We start from the raw sequence: 20,461 nt of genomic DNA, 5'->3' as shown, positions 1-20,461 counted from the left end.
GGAAGAGACGGTAGCTTTGAGATGTACTGTAGATGTCACTGGAAGAGACGGTAGCTTTGAGATGTACTGTAGATGTCACTGGAAGAGATGGTAGCTTTGAGATGTACTGTAGATGTCACTGGAAGAGATGGTAGCTTTGAGATGTACTGTAGATGTCACTGGAAGAGATGGTAGCTTTGAGATGTACTGTAGATGTCACTGGAAGAGACGGTAGCTTTGAGATGAACTGTAGATGTCACTGGAAGAGACGGTAGCTTTGAGATGAACTGTAGATGTCACTGGAAGAGACGGTAGCTTTGAGATGAACTGTAGATGTCACTGGAAGAGATGGTAGCTTTGAGATTAACTGTAGATGTCACTGGAAGAGACGGTAGCTTTGAGATGAACTGTAGATGTCACTGGGAGAGACGGTAGCTTTGAGATGAACTGTAGATGTCACTGGAAGAGACGGTAGCTTTCAGATGAACTGTAGATGTCACTGGAAGAGACGGTAGCTTTGAGATGAACTGTAGATGTCACTGGAAGAGACGGTAGCTTTGAGATGAACTGTAGATGTCACTGGAAGAGACGGTAGCTTTGAGATGAACTGTAGATGTCACTGGAAGAGATGGTAGCTTTGAGATGTACTGTAGATGTCACTGGAAGAGATGGTAGCTTTGAGATGTACTGTAGATGTCACTGGAAGAGATGGTAGCTTTGAGATGAACTGTAGATGTCACTGGAAGAGATGGTAGCTTTGAGATGTACTGTAGATGTCACTGGAAGAGACGGTAGCTTTGAGATGTACTGTAGATGTCACTGGAAGAGATGGTAGCTTTGAGATGTACTGTAGATGTCACTGGAAGAGACGGTAGCTTTGAGATGAACTGTAGATGTCACTGGAAGAGACGGTAGCTTTGAGATGAACTGTAGATGTCACTGGAAGAGACGGTAGCTTTCAGATGAACTGTAGATGTCACTGGAAGAGATGGTAGCTTTGAGATGTACTGTAGATGTCACTGGAAGAGATGGTAGCTTTGAGATGTACTGTAGATGTCACTGGAAGAGATGGTAGCTTTGAGATGTACTGTAGATGTCACTGGAAGAGATGGTAGCTTTGAGATGTACTGTAGATGTCAATGGAAGAGATGGTAGCTTTGAGATGAACTGTAGATGTCACTGGGAGAGATGGTAGCTTTGAGATGTACTGTAGATGTCACTGGAAGAGATGGTAGCTTTGAGATGAACTGTAGATGTCACTGGAAGAGATGGTATCTTTGAGATGTACTGTAGATGTCACTGGAAGAGATGGTAGCTTTGAGATGTACTGTAGATGTCACTGGAAGAGATGGTAGCTTTGAGATGAACTGTAGATGTCACTGGAAGAGACGGTAGCTTTGAGATGAACTGTAGATGTCACTGGGAGAGATGGTAGCTTTGAGATGTACTGTAGATGTCACTGGAAGAGATGGTAGCTTTGAGATGTACTGTAGATGTCACTGGAAGAGATGGTAGCTTTGATATGAACTGTAGATGTCACTGGAAGAGATGGAGCTTTGAGATTTACTGTAGATGTCACTGGAAGAGATGGTAGCTTTGAGATGTACTGTAGATGTCAATGGAAGAGATGGTAGCTTTGAGATGTACTGTAGATGTCAATGGAAGAGATGGTAGCTTTCAGATGAACTGTAGATGTCACTGGAAGAGATGGTAGCTTTGAGATGTACTGTAGATGTCACTGGAAGAGATGGTAGCTTTGAGATGTACTGTATATGTCACTGGAAGAGATGGTAGCTTTGAGATGTACTGTAGATGTCACTGGAAGAGATGGTAGCTTTGAGATTAACTGTAGATGTCAATGGAAGAGATGGTAGCTTTGAGATGTACTGTAGATGTCACTGGAAGAGATGGTAGCTTTGAGATGTACTGTATATGTCACTGGAAGAGATGTACTGTAGATGTCACTGGAAGAGATGGTAGCTTTGAGATTAACTGTAGATGTCAATGGAAGAGATGGTAGCTTTGAGATTAACTGTAGATGTCAATGGAAGAGATGGTAGCTTTGAGATGTACTGTAGATGTCACTGGAAGAGATGGTAGCTTTGAGATGTATTGTAGATGTCACTGGAAGAGACGGTAGCTTTGAGATGTACTGTAGATGTCACTGGAAGACATGGTAGCTTTGAGATGTATTGTAGATGTCACTGGTAGAGATGGTAGCTTTGAAATGAACTGTAGATGTCACTGGAAGAGATGGTAGCTTTCAGATGAACTGTAGATGTCACTGGAAGAGATGGTAGCTTTGAGATGAACTGTAGATGTCACTGGAAGAGATGGTAGCTTTGAGATGAACTGTAGATGTCAATGGAAGAGACGGTAGCTTTGAGATGAACTGTAGATGTCACTGGAAGAGACGGTAGCTTTGAGATGTACTGTAGATGTCACTGGAAGAGATGGTAGCTTTGAGATGTACTGTAGATGTCACTGGAAGAGATGGTAGCTTTGAGATTTACTGTAGATGTCACTGGAAGAGATGGTAGCTTTGAGATGTACTGTAGATGTCACTGGAAGAGATGGTAGCTTTGAGATTTACTGTAGATGTCACTGGAAGAGATGGTAGCTTTGAGATGTACTGTAGATGTCACTGGAAGAGATGGTAGCTTTGAGATGTACTGTAGATGTCAATGGAAGAGATGGTATCTTTGAGATGTATTGTAGATGTCAATGGAAGAGATGGTATCTTTGAGATGTACTGTAGATGTCACTGGAAGAGATGGTAGCTTTGAGATGTACTGTAGATGTCACTGGAAGAGATGGTAGCTTTGAGATGTACTGTAGATGTCAATGGAAGAGATGGTATCTTTGAGATGTATTGTAGATGTCAATGGAAGAGATGGTAGCTTTGAGATGTACTGTAGATGTCACTGGAAGAGATGGTAGCTTTGAGATGAACTGTAGATGTCACTGGAAGAGATGGTAGCTTTGAGATGTACTGTAGATGTCACTGGAAGAGATGGTAGCTTTGATATGAACTGTAGATGTCATTGGAAGAGATGGAGCTTTGAGATTTACTGTAGATGTCACTGGAAGAGATGGTAGCTTTGAGATGTACTGTAGATGTCACTGGAAGAGATGGTAGCTTTGAGATGTACTGTAGATGTCAATGGAAGAGATGGTAGCTTTGAGATGTACTGTAGATGTCAATGGAAGAGATGGTAGCTTTCAGATGAACTGTAGATGTCACTGGAAGAGATGGTAGCTTTGAGATGTACTGTAGATGTCACTGGAAGAGATGGTAGCTTTGAGATGTACTGTATATGTCACTGGAAGAGATGGTAGCTTTGAGATGTATTGTAGATGTCACTGGAAGAGACGGTAGCTTTGAGATGTACTGTAGATGTCACTGGAAGACATGGTAGCTTTGAGATGTATTGTAGATGTCACTGGTAGAGATGGTAGCTTTGAAATGAACTGTAGATGTCACTGGAAGAGATGGTAGCTTTCAGATGAACTGTAGATGTCAATGGAAGAGATGGTAGCTTTGAGATGAACTGTAGATGTCACTGGAAGAGATGGTAGCTTTGATATGTACTGTAGATGTCACTGGAAGAGATGGTAGCTTTGAGATGTACTGTAGATGTCACTGGAAGAGATGGTAGCTTTGAGATGTACTGTAGATGTCACTGGAAGAGATGGTAGCTTTGAGATGTACTGTAGATGTCACTGGAAGAGATGGTAGCTTTGAGATGTACTGTAGATGTCACTGGAAGAGATGGTAGCTTTGATATGTACTATAGAAGTCACTGGAAGAGATGGTAGCTTTGAGATGTATTGTAGATGTCACTGGAAGAGATGGTAGCTTTGAGATGTACTGTAGATGTCACTGGAAGAGATGGTAGCTTTGAGATGTACTGTAGATGTCACTGGAAGAGATGGTAGCTTTGAGATGAACTGTAGATGTCACTGGAAGAGATGGTAGCTTTGAGATGAACTGTAGATGTCACTGGAAGAGATGGTAGCTTTCAGATTAACTGTAGATGTCACTGGAAGAGATGGTAGCTTTGAGATGTACTGTAGATGTCAATGGAAGAGATGGTAGCTTTCAGATGAACTGTAGATGTCAATGGAAGAGATGGTAGCTTTGAGATGAACTGTAGATGTCACTGGAAGAGATGGTAGCTTTGAGATGTACTGTAGATGTCACTGGAAGAGATGGTAGCTTTGAGATGTACTGTAGATGTCACTGGAAGAGATGGTAGCTTTGATATGTACTATAGAAGTCACTGGAAGAGATGGTAGCTTTGAGATGTACTGTAGATGTCACTGGAAGAGATGGTAGCTTTGAGATGTACTGTAGATGTCACTGGAAGAGATGGTAGCTTTGAGATGTACTGTAGATGTCACTGGAAGAGATGGTAGCTTTGATATGTACTATAGAAGTCACTGGAAGAGATGGTAGCTTTGAGATGTATTGTAGATGTCACTGGAAGAGATGGTAGCTTTGAGATGTACTGTAGATGTCACTGGAAGAGATGGTAGCTTTGAGATGTACTGTAGATGTCACTGGAAGAGATGGTAGCTTTGAGATGAACTGTAGATGTCACTGGAAGAGATGGTAGCTTTCAGATTAACTGTAGATGTCAATGGAAGAGATGGTAGCTTTGAGATTAACTGTAGATGTCAATGGAAGAGATGGTAGCTTTGAGATGTACTGTAGATGTCACTGGAAGAGATGGTAGCTTTGAGATGAAGTGTAGATGTCAATGGAAGAGATGGTAGCTTTGAGATGAACTGTATATGTCACTGGGAGAGATGGTAGCTTTGAGATGTACTGTAGATGTCACTGGAAGAGATGGTAGCTTTGAGATGTACTGTAGATGTCACTGGAAGAGATGGTAGCTTTGAGATGTGCTGTAGATGTCACTGGAAGAGATGGTAGCTTTGAGATGTACTGTAGATGTCACTGGAAGAGATGGTAGCTTTGATATGTACTATAGAAGTCACTGGAAGAGATGGTAGCTTTGAGATGTACTGTAGATGTCACTGGAAGAGATGGTAGCTTTGAGATGAACTGTAGATGTCACTGGAAGAGATGGTAGCTTTGAGATGTACTGTAGATGTCAATGGAAGAGATGGTAGCTTTGAGATGTACTGTAGATGTCAATGGAAGAGATGGTAGCTTTCAGATGTACTGTAGATGTCAATGGAAGAGATGGTAGCTTTGAGATGTACTGTAGATGTCACTGGAAGAGATGGTAGCTTTGAGATGAACTGTAGATGTCAATGGAAGAGATGGTATCTTTGAGATGTATTGTAGATGTCAATGGAAGAGAAGGTAGCTTTCAGATGTACTGTAGATGTCAATGGAAGAGATGGTAGCTTTGAGATGTGCTGTAGATGTCACTGGAAGAGATGGTAGCTTTGAGATGTGCTGTAGATGTCACTGGAAGAGATGGTAGCTTTCAGATGAACTGTAGATGTCACTGGAAGAGATGGTAGCTTTGAGATGTACTGTAGATGTCACTGGAAGAGATGGTAGCTTTGAGATGTACTGTAGATGTCACTGGAAGAGATGGTAGCTTTGAGATGTACTGTAGATGTCACTGGAAGAGATGGTAGCTTTGAGATGTACTGTAGATGTCACTGGAAGAGATGGTAGCTTTGAGATTAACTGTAGATGTCAATGGAAGAGATGGTAGCTTTGAGATTAACTGTAGATGTCAATGGAAGAGATGGTAGCTTTGATATGAACTGTAGATGTCACTGGAAGAGATGGTAGCTTTGAGATGAACTGTAGATGTCACTGGAAGAGATGGTAGCTTTGAGATGAACTGTAGATGTCACTGGAAGAGATGGTAGCTTTGATATGAACTGTAGATGTCAATGGAAGAGATGGTAGCTTTGAGATTAACTGTAGATGTCAATGGAAGAGATGGTAGCTTTGAGATTAACTGTAGATGTCAATGGAAGAGATGGTAGCTTTGATATGAACTGTAGATGTCACTGGAAGAGACGGTAGCTTTGAGATGAACTGTAGATGTCACTGGAAGAGATGGTAGCTTTGAGATGAACTGTAGATGTCACTGGAAGAGATGGTAGCTTTGAGATGAACTGTAGATGTCACTGGAAGAGATGGTAGCTTTGAGATGTACTGTAGATGTCACTGGAAGAGATGGTAGCTTTGAGATGTACTGTAGATGTCACTGGAAGAGATGGTAGCTTTGAGATGAACTGTAGATGTCACTGGAAGAGATGGTAGCTTTGAGATGAACTGTAGATGTCACTGGAAGAGATGGTAGCTTTGAGATGTATTGTAGATGTCACTGGAAGAGATGGTAGCTTGGATATGAACTGTAGATGTCACTGGAAGAGATGGTAGCTTTGAGATGTACTGTAGATGTCACTGGAAGAGATGGTAGCTTTGATATGTACTATAGATGTCACTGGAAGAGATGGTAGCTTTGAGATGTACTGTAGATGTCACTGGAAGAGATGGTAGCTTTGAGATGTACTGTAGATGTCACTGGAAGAGATGGTAGCTTTGAGTGGGACTCTGATCCACCAGATGTACTGTAGATGTCACTGGAAGAGATGGTAGCTTTGAGTGGGACTCTGATCCACCAGATGTACTGTAGATGTCACTGGAAGAGATGGTAGCTTTGAGATGTACTGTAGATGTCACTGGAAGAGATGGTAGCTTTGAGTGGGACTCTGATCCACCAGATGTACTGTAGATGTCACTGGAAGAGATGGTAGCTTTGAGTGGGACTCTGATCCACCAGATGTACTGCATGTACCAGGGCAGGGTTGTGACACCAGCTTCACTCACCAAATGGCACCTTATAGGGAGTGGAGGAGGCATTTGGGACGCAGGCTCTTTGCTACAGGGAGACGGAGAGAGGTGGAACGAGATGAGTCAGTCCTGTAGCACGACACAGTTAACTACCCTGAACCCTAAGTGTACAGACAGAAACATGCACACACACACACACACACACACACACACACACACACACACACACAAACCCAGACACAAACAAACGTATTCACCTGCACAGTGTGGCCCTTAGTTCCAGAGGGGACACAGTCTGTTTGTTAACAGACAGAGAGGAGAGGAGAGGAGAGGAGAGGAGAGGAGAGGAGAGGAGAGGAGAGGAGAGGAGAGGAGGAGAGGAGAGGAACACAGTCTGTTTGTTAACAGACAGAGAGGAGAGGAGGAGAGGAGGAGAGGAGGAGAGGAGGATAGGAACACAGTCTGAGGCATCACTTCTATTTTTGACAACTTTTACTTCACTACATTCCTAAAGAATATAATGTACTTTTAACCCCATACATTTTCCCTGACACCCAAAAGTACTCGTTACATTTAGAATTTTTAGCAGGACAGGAAAATTGTTCAATCCACGCACTTATCAAGAGAACATCTCTGGTCGTCCCTACAGCCTCTGATCTGGTGGACTCACTAAACACATGCTTGGTTTGTAAATGATGTCTGGGTGTTGGAGCGTGCCCCTGGCTATTTGTAAATTAAAAACAGAAGAAAATTATATAAGTAATTTGAAATGATTTATACTTTTACTTTTGATACTTCAGTATATTTTAGCAATTATATTTATTTGTGATACTTAAGTATATTTAAAACCAAATACTTTTAGACTTTTACTCGAGTAGTATTTTACTGGGTGACTTTCACTTTTACTTGAGTCATTTTCTATTAAGGTATCTTTACTTTTACACACACACACACACACACACACACACACACACACACACACACACACACACACACACACACACACACACACACACACACACACAGTGTGAAGCAGGATGATGTAACTGTGTTAAACAGTAAAAGACTGTTTGTAACCTCTTTGCAATAAGGAACTGAGACCAAAACGCTCCAGAGAAGTTTCAAGTGTTTATTACCCAGGATGCCGTTAGCTGAGTGCCCCCGTTTAGGAAGTTACACAACACATTTTATACTCTTCCCTTGTAGGCGTATATACATTTTATGACCCCAGTGAGTTTCCCTCCTTTCCCCTGTGGAATGTCAATGTCTACTGAACCCTACTGTAGTCATCTCTAGTGTTTTCTCCAGGACTACCATCTACTGTAGTCATCTCTAGTGTTTTCTCCAGGACTACCATCTACTGTAGTCATCTCTAGTGCTTTCTCCAGGACTACCATCTACTGACCACTACTGTAGTCATCTCTAGTGCTTTCTCCAGGACTACCATCTACTGAACCCTACTGTAGTCATCTCTAGTGCTTTCTCCAGGACTACCATCTACTGTAGTCATCTCTAGTGTTTTCTCCAGGACTACCATCTACTGTAGTCATCTCTAGTGCTTTCTCCAGGACTACCATCTACTGAACACTACTGTAGTCATCTCTAGTGCTTTCTCCAGGACTACCATCTACTGAACCCTACTGTAGTCATCTCTAGTGTTTTCTCCAGGACTACCATCTACTGAACCCTACTGTAGTCATCTCTAGTGTTTTCTCCAGGACTACCATCTACTGAACCCTACTGTAGTCATCTCTAGTGCTTTCTCCAGGACTACCATCTACTGAACACTACTGTAGTCATCTCTAGTGCTTTCTCCAGGACTACCATCTACTGAACCCTACTGTAGTCATCTCTAGTGTTTTCTCCAGGACTACCATCTACTGAACCCTACTGTAGTCATCTCTAGTGTTTTCTCCAGGACTACCATCTACTGAACCCTACTGTAGTCATCTCTAGTGCTTTCTCCAGGACTACCATCTACTGAACACTACTGTAGTCATCTCTAGTGCTTTCTCCAGGACTACCATCTACTGAACCCTACTGTAGTCATCTCTAGTGTTTTCTCCAGGACTACCATCTACTGTAGTCATCTCTAGTGCTTTCTCCAGGACTACCATCTACTAACCCCTACTGTAGTCATCTCTAGTGCTTTCTCCAGGACTACCATCTACTGAACACTACTGTAGTCATCTCTAGTGTTTTCTCCAGGACTACCATCTACTGTAGTCATCTCTAGTTCTTTCTCCAGGACTACCATCTACTGACCACTACTGTAGTCATCTCTAGTGTTTTCTCCAGGACTACCATCTACTGAACCCTACTGTAGTCATCTCTAGTGCTTTCTCCAGGACTACCATCTACTGTAGTCATCTCTAGTGCTTTCTCCAGGACTACCATCTACTGTAGTCATCTCTAGTGCTTTCTCCAGGACTACCATCTACTGAACCCTACTGTAGTCATCTCTAGTGCTTTCTCCAGGACTACCATCTACTGAACCCTACTGTAGTCATCTCTAGTGCTTTCTCCAGGACTACCATCTACTGTAGTCATCTCTAGTGCTTTCTCCAGGACTACCATCTACTGACCACTACTGTAGTCATCTCTAGTGTTTTCTCCAGGACTACCATCTACTGAACCCTACTGTAGTCATCTCTAGTGCTTTCTCCAGGACTACCATCTACTGACCCCTACTGTAGTCATCTCTAGTGCTTTCTCCAGGACTACCATCTACTGAACACTACTGTAGTCATCTCTAGTGCTTTCTCCAGGACTACCATCTACTGAACCCTACTGTAGTCATCTCTAGTGTTTTCTCCAGGACTACCATCTACTGAACCCTACTGTAGTCATCTCTAGTGTTTTCTCCAGGACTACCATCTACTGACCCCTACTGTAGTCATCTCTAGTGCTTTCTCCAGGACTACCATCTACTGAACACTACTGTAGTCATCTCTAGTGCTTTCTCCAGGACTACCATCTACTGAACACTACTGTAGTCATCTCTTTCTTTAACTACCTCACTCTCTTTCTAACACTCATATTTTTCTTCCCTCTCTTCGTTTGTTTAACTTGGTGAATATTAGATGAAGGGTAATTAAAAGACGTAGGGTTGGTCGGGGTGGTTGGGGGGTCTGCTGTCTTAATTAGACATGATTCATAATTAATTGAATCAGCACAGTGTTGTACTGTAGGTGGAGGTCCTGCTCAATGGGGTGTCAGAGAGAGAACAGGGATTCCCAGAGGAGAGGAGAGGAGAGGAGAGGAGAGGAGAGGAGAGGAGAGGAGAGGAGAGGAGAGGAGAGGAGAGGAGAGGACAGGGATTCCCAGAGGAGAGGAGAGGAGAGGAGAGGAGAGGAGAGGAGAGGAGAGGAGAGGAGAGGAGAGGAGAGGAGAGGACGTCCCCAAATACTACTGTTATTTGACATGTCTGACAGTGCTCCAGATTATGTACTGGCATTATGTACTGGCATTATATACTGGCATTATATACTGGTATTATATAGTGGTATTATATACTGGCATTATGCACTGGCATTATATACTGGTATTATATACTGGCATTATATACTGGTATTATATACTGGCATTATATACTGGCATTATATACTGGTATTATATACTGGCATTATATACTGGTATTATATACTGGCATTATGCACTGGCATTATATACTGGTATTATATACTGGCATTATATACTGGTATTATATACTGGCATTATGCACTGGCATTATATACTGGTATTATATACTGGCATTATATACTGGTATTATATACTGGCATTATATACTGGTATTATATACTGGTATTATATACTGGCATTATATACTGGTATTATATACTGGCATTATATACTGGTAATATATACTGGTATTATATACTGGCATTACGTACTGGGATTATATACTGGCATTATGTACTGGGATTATGCACTGGTATTATATGTATATACTGGCATTATATACTGGTATTATATACTGGTATTATGTACTGGGATTATATACTGGTATTATATACTGGGAATGTGTACTGGCATTATATACTGGTATTATGTACTGGGATTATATACTGGTATTATATACTGGGAATGTGTACTGGCATTATATACTGGTATTATATACTGGGATTATATACTGGGAATGTGTACTGGGATTATGGGATGATGTACTAATAGTAGAGCTCAGATTTACTCAGGAAACACAGGCCTACAACGCAGCGTAGGAATAGCCTTTAGGCCTAGTGGTTTAATTTAGTAAATAGTTTTTTATGTGTTCATTACTCCAAGCTCCAGAATGGTTCATGCTGAGTGTTATGTCTCTGTAGTCTGCCAGCGTACTTTAGTTATTGTAACGTGTCAGTAAACTGAATAATACTGAGTAATCTAGTCACACTGATAGGCCACTGAGGTTGACAGGGCGGGCTCAGTCTGTGTGTGTTCTGAATGTTCTGGGTCGCAGACTGACACCAATTTACTTCAATGCATAAATCACCAACACGAACAGTCAACACTCACACGGTATTGCATTATGCTCATCCTTTTATCCTTAGAGAAGAAAGGAGAGATTACAGACTGGAATACCACAGTAGATCATTGTATTCTTAGAGAAGAAAGGAGAGATTACAGACTGGAATACCACAGTAGATCATTGTATTCTTAGAGAAGAAAGGAGAGATTACAGACTGGAATACCACAGTAGATCAGTGTATCCTTAAAGGAGAGATTACAGACTGGAATACCACAGTAGATCGTTGTACCCTTAGAGAAGAAAGGAGAGATTACAGACTAGAATACCACAGTAGTGGACTTCACAGTGAGTTCACATTGTAATCAAAGCAATACTGTATCACTGTAGATTTGCTTTGTGGTCTGTCACAGGGAATATGTACAGCGTGTCTGGGTTGAAAGGGCAGTAGATTTGCTTGGTGGTCTGTCACAGGGCATATGTACAGCGTGTCTGGGTTGAAAGGGCTGTAGATTTGCTTGGTGGTCTGTCACAGGGCATATGTACAGCGTGTCTGGGTTGAAAGGGCTGTAGATTTGCTTGGTGGTCTGTCACAGGGCATATGTACAGCGTGTCTGGGTTGAAAGGGCTGTAGATTTGCTTGGTGGTCTGTCACAGGGAATATGTACAGCGTGTCTGGGTTGAAAGGGCTGTAGATTTGCTTGGTGGTCTGTCACAGGGAATATGTACAGCGTGTCTGGGTTGAAAGGGCTGTAGATTTGCTTGGTGGTCTGTCACAGGGAACATGTACAGCGTGTCTAGGTTGAAAGGGCTGTAGATTTGCTTGGTGGTCTATCACAGGGAATATGTACAGCGTGTCTGGGTTGAAAGGGATGTAGATTTGCTTGGTGGTCTATCACAGGGAATATGTACAGCGTGTCTGGGTTGAAAGGGCTGTAGATTTGCTTGGTGGTCTGTCACAGGGAATATGTACAGCGTGTCTGGGTTGAAAGGGAAGTTGACTCCAAAGTAAAAGTTTGTCAGTTGTTTTCAGACCTCAAAAGGGGTGTAATGTTGAGATGAGTGATGATGTGTTTCATGCCATCTGCTGCGTGAACGTGGATCCAACTTTACATCTGAATCCCAGATGAATCAGTCTAAAATGATTGAATTAGACGCTGCCTATCTTTCCCATTCATTGGGGATTCAGGCAAATATGGATCTGAAAAAAACAACAGATGGTGTAGAAAATGAACTCATCTCAACTTTAAGACCACATTTTGAGGCCTGAAAACTTCAAACTAACTTTTGATTTAGGAGGGAACATATTGATCCAAACATTGTTTTAGTTTCACTGAAGTCTTTAAAAAGATTGCTTGTGGAAACAGTGAAACTGTCTCTCTCTCTCTCTCTCTCTCTCTCTCTCTCTCTCTCTCTCTCTCTCTCTCTCTCTCTCTCTCTCTCTCTCTGTCTTTCTTTCTCTCTCTCTCTCTCTCTCTCTCTCTCTCTCTCTCTCTCTCTCTCTCTCTCTCTCTCTCTCTCTCTCTCTCTCTCTCTCTCTCTCTCTCTCTCTCTCTCTCTCTCTCTCTCTCTCTCTCTCTCTCTCTCTCTCTCTCTCTCTCTCTCTCTCTCTCTCTCTCTCTCTCTCTCTCTCTCTCTCTCTCTCTCTCTCTCTCTCTCTCTCTCTCTCTCTCTCTCTCTCTCTCAGGGTGATGACTGTTCCCTGACCTGTCCTGCTGGGGTGTATGGGGCCAACTGTTCCTCTCCCTGTTCCTGCCACAACCAGATCGCCTGCTCACACATCGACGGATCCTGCATGTGCAGAGAAGGTACTGTAGGCTGAATACTGTCATATCTCTCTTTCCTTCTCTACTCCCTCTGGCTCTGTCTTTCCTTCTCTCTCTCTCTCTCTCTCTCTCTCCTTTCTCTCTCTTTAAGAATGTATCTGCACTGTATGTTGTTAGCTAGCTAGCCAGACAGTTTTAGAGGAATGATTCCATTTTTAACTGCCAATATGACAACATTGATTTCAAACAATTCTGTCAATCCACACGCTGACATCACTTGATGATAGAACTTAGACAAGTTGGAAATGCAACTAGTACTGATATTGTATTAAATAACAGCACTCACAGCTTTCCAAGAAAACAGAAATGTAGACATTTATGGACTGTTTACAGATATTTTATTAGTTAAGTCAGTTAAGAACACATTCTTATTTACAATGACAGCCTAACCCCTGCCAAACCCGGACGATGCTGGGCCAATTGTGTGCCGCCCTATGGGACTCCCAATCATGGCCGGTTGTGATACAGCCTGGAATCGAACCAGGGTCTGTAGTGGCACCTCTAGCACTGAGATGCAGTGCCTTAGACCACTGCGCCACTCTGGAGCCCTAGTTATAAAGGCTAGTTATACAAAAAAATTGGTAAACCCGTATTTCCTGCCTAAGTAATATCAGGATTATGCCTCTACAGCCATTCCTTCCAATTGGACTGGTTTGCATTTCTCCCTGACCAATATGGCTGCCATTTCCACCGCATTCTGGAACTTTGAGGGTTTATGATGTCGCCCCTCTAGTAATTTAGTAGAATCTCAATGATAGCAACTATATTACCAGACAGACACGCTGTAGTAACTATAGTAACTATATTACCAGACAGACAAGCTGTAGTAACTATAGTAACTATATTACCAGACAGACAGACACGCTGTAGTAACTATAGTAACTATATTACCAGACAGACAGACATGCTGTAGTAACTATAGTAACTATATTACCAGACAGACAAGTTGTAGTAACTATAGTAACTATATTACCAGACAGACACGCTGTAGTAACTATAGTAACTATATTACCAGACAGACAAGCTGTAGTAACTATAGTAACTATATTACCAGACAGACAGACACGCTGTAGTAACTATAGTAACTGTATTACCAGACAGACAAGTTGTAGTAACTATAGTAACTATATTACCAGACAGACACGCTGTAGTAACTATAGTAACTATATTACCAGACAGACAAGCTGTAGTAACTATAGTAACTATATTACCAGACAGACAGACACGCTGTAGTAACTATAGTAACTATATTACCAGACAGACAGACACGCTGTAGTAACTATAGTAACTATATTACCAGACAGACAAGTTGTAGTAACTATAGTAACTATATTACCAGACAGACAGACACACTGTAGTAACTATAGTAACTATATTACCAGCCAGACAAGCTGTAGTACCTATAGTAATTATATTACCAGACAGACAAGCTGTAGTAACTATAGTAACTATATTACCAGACAGACACGCTGTAGTATCTATAGTAACTATATTACCAGACAGACAAGCTGTAGTAACTATAGTAACTATATTACCAGACAGACAAGCTGTAGTAACTATAGTAACTATATTACCAGACAGACAAGCTGTAGTAACGATAGTACCTATATTACCAGACAGACAAGCTGGAGTATCTATAGTAACTATATTACCAGACAGACAAGCTGTAGTAACTATAGCAACTATATTACCAGACAGACAAGCTGTAGTATCTATAGTAACTATATTACCAGACAGACAAGCTGTAGTAACTATAGTAACTATATTACTAGACAGACAAGCTTTAGTAACTATAGTAACTGTATTACTCTTTGCAGTGTAAAGGAACCTATCCAAGAACATTAAACTCAACCCACGAATCACATTCTACTCATGAACAAGGTCCACCAATCAATCAATAGTCCATTAGAATGATGTGGAGACACTAACGATCAGCACTCTATTACAATGTTCTCCTCAGAGAGAGAGGGAGGGAGATAAAGAGAGAGGGAGGGAGATAAAGAGAGAGGGAGGGAGATAAAGAGAGAGGGAGAGAGATAGATAGATAGAGAGAGAGAGAGGGAGATAAAGAGAGAGAGAGGGAGATAAAGAGAGAGAGAGGGAGAGAAAGAGAGAGAAAGGGAGATAAAGAGAGAGGGAGAGAGAGAGAGAGAGAGATAGGGAGATGGAGAGAGAGAGAGAGAGGGAGATAGAGAGGGAGGGAGATAAAGAAAGAGAGAGAGAGGGAGATAAAGAGAGAGAGGGAGGGAGATAGAGTGAGAGAGGGAGATAAAGAGAGTGAGAGAGAGACAGAGAGAAGTGAAGAACTTAACTCCTCCGTTACTTCAGTACTTCTCAATGTCAGCATGTTTAAATATTTACGTGGCTTGGAATCTCCCAGGGAATCATGGGTAATTAAAGACAGACATCAGAGTGGATCTCTGGGAACGACGCTCCGCTCAGCTCCGAAAAGTTCTGAGAGAGAGTGTGGGTGGCTGTCTCAATCCTACAGTCCTCTGATTGCACTGTATAGCTCTCAGATAACTTTTACACACACGTATAATAACCATCATCCTACAGTTGACAAAGCTCAGATAACTTCTACATACACACAGACTATAAACAATCTGTTTCATGTGTTCTGCAGACGCTCAGGGATTGATTCTGGAGTGAGAGTGCGGAGTGTAGAGTGAGATGTGATGCACTTTTCTGTTTGCTTGTTGTCCATGAGCCTATTGTCCACCTAAACTGACTTTGGTTGAGCAGGGGGTTTGTCAGGGCTTTCTCTGTATTTTACTGCAGGGGTTTTGTCAGGGCTTTCTGTGTATTTTACAGCAGGGGTTTTGTCAGGGCTTTCTCTGTATTTTACTGCAGGGGTTTTGTCAGGGCTTTCTGTGTATTTTACAGCAGGGGTTTTGTCAGGGCTTTCTCTGTATTTTACTGCAGGGGTTTTGTCAGGGCTTTCTGTGTATTTTACTGCAGGGGTTTTGTCAGGGCTTTTTTATGTATTTTACTGCAGGGGTTTTGTCAGGGCTTTCTCTGTATTTTACTGCAAGGATTTTGTCAGGGCTTTCTCTGTATTTTACTGCAGGGGTTTTGTCAGGGCTTTCTCTGTATTTTACTGCAGGGGTTTTGTCAGGGCTTTCTCTGTATTTTACTGCAGGGGTTTTGTCAGGGCTTTCTCTGTATTTTACTGCAGGGGTTTTGTCAGGGCTTTCTCAAGTATTTTACAGCAGGGGTTTGTCAGGGCTTTTTATGTATTTTACTGCAGGGGTTTTGTCAGGGCTTTCTCTGTATTTTACTGCAGGGGTTTTGTCAGGGCTTTCTCTGTATTTTACTGTAGGGGTTTGTCAGGGCTTTCTCTGTATTTTACTGCAGGGGTTTTGTCAGGGTTTGCTCTGTATTTTACTGCAGGGGTTTTGTCAGGGCTTTCTCTGTATTTTACTGCAGGGGTTTTGTCAGGGCTTTCTCAAGTATTTTACAGCAGGGGTTTTGTCAGGGCTTTCTCTGTATTTTACTGCAGGGGTTTTGTCAGGGCTTTCTCTGTATTTTACTGCAGGGGTTTTGTCAGGGCTTTATCTGTATTTTACAGCAGGGGTTTTGTCAGGGCTTTCTCTGTATTTTACTGGACTGAATAGGCCTACTTTGTATTTTACTGTACCTTGTCTGTATTTAGTCTGGGCTCATTATATTGAGTGTTGACCATTGGGGCTGTTGGTGGGGAGTACAGTACAGAGAGTATAGTTGTCACGTTCCTGACCTGTTTTATGTTGTTTGGTATGTGTTTATTGGTCAGGGCGTGAGTTTTGGGTGGGCAGTCTATGTTTTCTGTTTCTATGTTGGTTTTGGGTTGCCTGGTATGGCTCTCAATTAGAGGCAGGTGTTTGACGTTTCCTCTGATTGAGAGTCATATTAAGGTAGGTTGTTCTCACTGTTTGTTTGTGGGTGATTGTCGCTGTGTCTGTGTTTATTGCACCACACGGTACTGTCTCGTCTCGTTCGTTCGTTCCTGTTCATGCGTGCTTCGTTATATGTAGTTTGCATGTTCAGGTCAGTCTACGTTGTTTGTTTGTTATTTTGTAAATATTCAAGTATAGTTCGTGTCAGTGTTCGTCGTGTCTAATAAAGCATTATGTATTCATCACCCGCTGCGCCTTGGTCTACTCTCTCATCGAATGACGACCGTTACAATAGTACAGATAGTACAGATATTACAGTATAGAGAGTATATACAGTACAGTACAGAGAGGACAGTATAGAGAGTGAAGTTGTAGATCTGCAGTGTAGAGAGTGAAGTTGTAGATCTGCAGTGTAGAGAGTGAAGTTGTAGATCTGCAGTGTAGAGAGTGAAGTTGTAGATCTGCAGTGTAGAGAGTGAAGTTGTAGATCTGCAGTGTAGAGAGTGAAGTTGTAGATCTGCAGTGTAGAGAGTGAATTTGTAGATCTGCAGTGTAGAGAGTGAAGTTGTACTGCAGTGTAGAGAGTGAAGTTGTAGATGTACATAATATGCAGAGAGCATTGTTGATTTTGTCAAAAATGTTGCGATTTCAGAATTGAGGAATCCTTCAGAGACCGGTAACTGGAACCTCTTCCTCTTCCTCATTCTCTCCTTCTACCCTCTTTCGCCTCTCCTCTTCCTCATTCTCTCCTTCTACCCTCTTTCCCCTCTCCTCTTCCTCATTCTCTCCTTCTACCCTCCTACCCTTCTCCTCTTCCTCTTCCTCATTCTCTCCTTCTACCCTCTTTCCCCTCTCCTCTTCCTCATTCTCTCCTTCTACCCTCTTTCCCCTCTCCTCTTCCTCTTCCTCATTCTCTCCTTCTACCCTCTTTCCCCTCTCCTCTTCCTCATTCTCTCCTTCTACCCTCTTTCCCCTCTTCTCTTCCTCTTCCTCATTCTCTCCTTCGACCCTCTTTCCCCTCCTCTTCCTCATTCTCTCCTTCTACCCTCTTTCCCCGCTCCTCTTCCTCATTCTCTCCTTCGACCCTCTTTCCCCTCTCCTCTTCCTCATTCTCTCCTTCTACCCTCTTTCCCCTCTCCTCTTCCTCATTCTCTTCTTCTACCCTCTTTCCCCTCTCCTCTTGCCACCCTTCCTCCCACTCCTCCTATCCTCTCCAGGTTGGCAGGGTGTGGATTGTACCATCTCGTGCTCCAGTGATACCTGGGGCCTGAACTGTAATCAGACGTGTCTGTGTGCCAACGGGGCGGCCTGTGACCCGGGCAATGGAACCTGTACCTGTGACCCCGGCTGGATGGACGATTACTGTGACACAACCTGTCCCGTGAGTAAGAGAGAGAGAGAGAGAGAGGTAGAGAGAGAGGGAGAGAGAGAGAGAGAGAGGTAGAGAGAGAGAGGTAGAGAGAGAGAGGTAGAGAGAGAGAGGTAGAGAGAGAGGTAGAGAGAGAGGTAGAGAGAGAGGTAGAGAGAGAGAGGTAGAGAGAGAGAGGTAGAGAGAGAGAGGTAGAGAGAGAGAGGTAGAGAGAGGGAGAGAGAGAGGTAGAGAGAGGTAGAGAGAGGTAGAGAGAGGTAGAGAGAGGTAGAGAGAGCGAGAGAGAGCGAGAGAGAGAGAGAGAGAGAGAGAGAGAGAGAGAGGTAGAGAGAGATAGGTAGAGAGAGAGAGGTAGAGAGAGAGAGGTAGAGAGAGAGAGGTAGAGAGAGAGAGGTAGAGAGAGGTAGAGAGAGGTAGAGAGAGGTAGAGAGAGAGAGAGAGGTAGAGAGAGGTAGAGAGAGGTAGAGAGAGAGAGAGAGAGAGAGAGGTAGAGAGAGAGAGAGGTAGAGAGAGAGAGAGAGAGAGAGAGAGAGAGAGAGAAATCAAACAAATCACTTTGTATTTGTCACATGCGCCAAATAAAACTGGTGTAGACTTTACCGTGAAATGCTCAGCCCTTCCCAACGATACAGACTATAGTAACTCAAGAGGAATAAAATGAAATACACAAGACTAGAGCTATTTAGCTGTTTACATTCCACCACAGTCAGAGGTTGGCACTAAGACAGCATTGAATGAGCTGTATTCCGCCATAAGCAAACAAGAGAACGTTCACCCAGAGGCGGCGCTTCTAGTGGCCGGAGACTTTAATGCAGGGAAACTTAAATACAGGCACTGAGCTAAAGGCTAAAGGACTCTAACCTGGAAGCTTATAAGAAATCCCGCTATGCCCTCCGACGAACCATCAAACAGGCAAAGCATCAATACAGGACTAAGATCGAATCGTACTACACCAGTTCTGACGCTCGTCGGATGTAGCAGGGCTTGCAAACCATTACAAACTACTACAAAGAGAAGCACAGCCGAGAGCTGCCCAGTAACACGAGCCTACCAGACGAGGTAAACTACTTCTATGCTCGGTTCGAGGCAAATAACACTGAAATATGCATGAGAGCACCAGCTGTTCTGGAAGCCTGTGTGATCACGCTCTCTGCAGCCGATGTGGGTAAGACCTTTAAACAGGTCAATATTCACAAGGCCGCAGGACGGATTACCAGGATGTGTACTCTGAGCATTCGCTGACCAACTGGCAAGTGTCTTCACTCACATTTTCAACCTCTTCCTGTCTGAGTCTGTAATACCAACATGTTTTAAGCAGACCGCCATAGTGCCTGTGCCAAAGAACACAAAGGCAAACGTATAAGCCTATATACAGTATATGAGTGTAAAGTTTATTTTGGTGTAATGTTAACGTTGCTGTTTTCAGGAGGGCACGTATGGAGAACAGTGTCGAGAGCAGTGTGACTGTATCCATGCCGATGGCTGTGACCCTGTGAGAGGCGACTGTCGCTGTCTGGCTGGATGGACTGGTGAGTTAGGCAGTAGTACTCCCTACAGTCTAACTAATGTTGTGCTCTCATGACAACGTACACACATGGTCATATAACTTGCAGGTTTTTTTTTTTGTTTATCTTCATATTTACATGAATAAAGATACTGGTGTGAATTGAATCCACTAATGAACCATCTGTAGCTGAGAAAGTGGACTCTGAGACTGTTGAATATGGAAGATGCCTCTTGATTCAGCGCTCGAGGGGGACATTACAGAGGCAGAACATCGAGACTAGTTTCAATACTTTCTAGAAACTTCACAGAGAGAAGATCGATACATTCATGATATCAAAGGACGAATGTTTACGCCCAAAAAATGGAAATACTTCACAAATGAATTATGCAATTTGGAGTAGTATTTGATTTGTCTGTTCTGATGATCTGTTCATTTCTCTTCAGTCTAATTACTAAATATGTTTCAGAATATCAAGTAATGTACATGATTATTGTGATGCTTGTGGTTTTCGATGTGATCTACCATAGCATTGGCTGTAGTCTGAGTTTCATGTCCTTTGGTCGTCTCGTGGACTTCCACATAGAGCCTAAAATATTTCACCTTGTGACGGGTGCAAAATGAGTTGCTACGTTGTTGATTATTTACTG

General features: G+C 42.7%; 1 protein-coding gene across 2 annotated transcripts in view; it reads left to right on the top strand.

The window, feature by feature from the left end:
• The window catches only part of LOC139575523 (multiple epidermal growth factor-like domains protein 11), a 324,245-nt gene that overhangs the window by 252,233 nt on the left and 51,551 nt on the right, over positions 1–20,461 (top strand). For both annotated transcript variants that reach the window (XM_071400542.1, XM_071400543.1), the window contains 3 exons: positions 12,922–13,042; positions 18,156–18,319; positions 19,734–19,836. In XM_071400542.1, coding sequence (XP_071256643.1) covers positions 12,922–13,042; positions 18,156–18,319; positions 19,734–19,836 — 388 coding nt within the window. The remainder of the gene's footprint in view (positions 1–12,921; positions 13,043–18,155; positions 18,320–19,733; positions 19,837–20,461) is intronic.

This window comes from Salvelinus alpinus, chromosome 5, assembly GCF_045679555.1.
Source record: "Salvelinus alpinus chromosome 5, SLU_Salpinus.1, whole genome shotgun sequence".
NCBI classification, from domain to species: Eukaryota; Metazoa; Chordata; class Actinopteri; order Salmoniformes; family Salmonidae; genus Salvelinus; species Salvelinus alpinus.
Note: the sequence above shows the minus strand (reverse complement) of the source record. Positions and strands in the feature narration are given on the sequence as shown.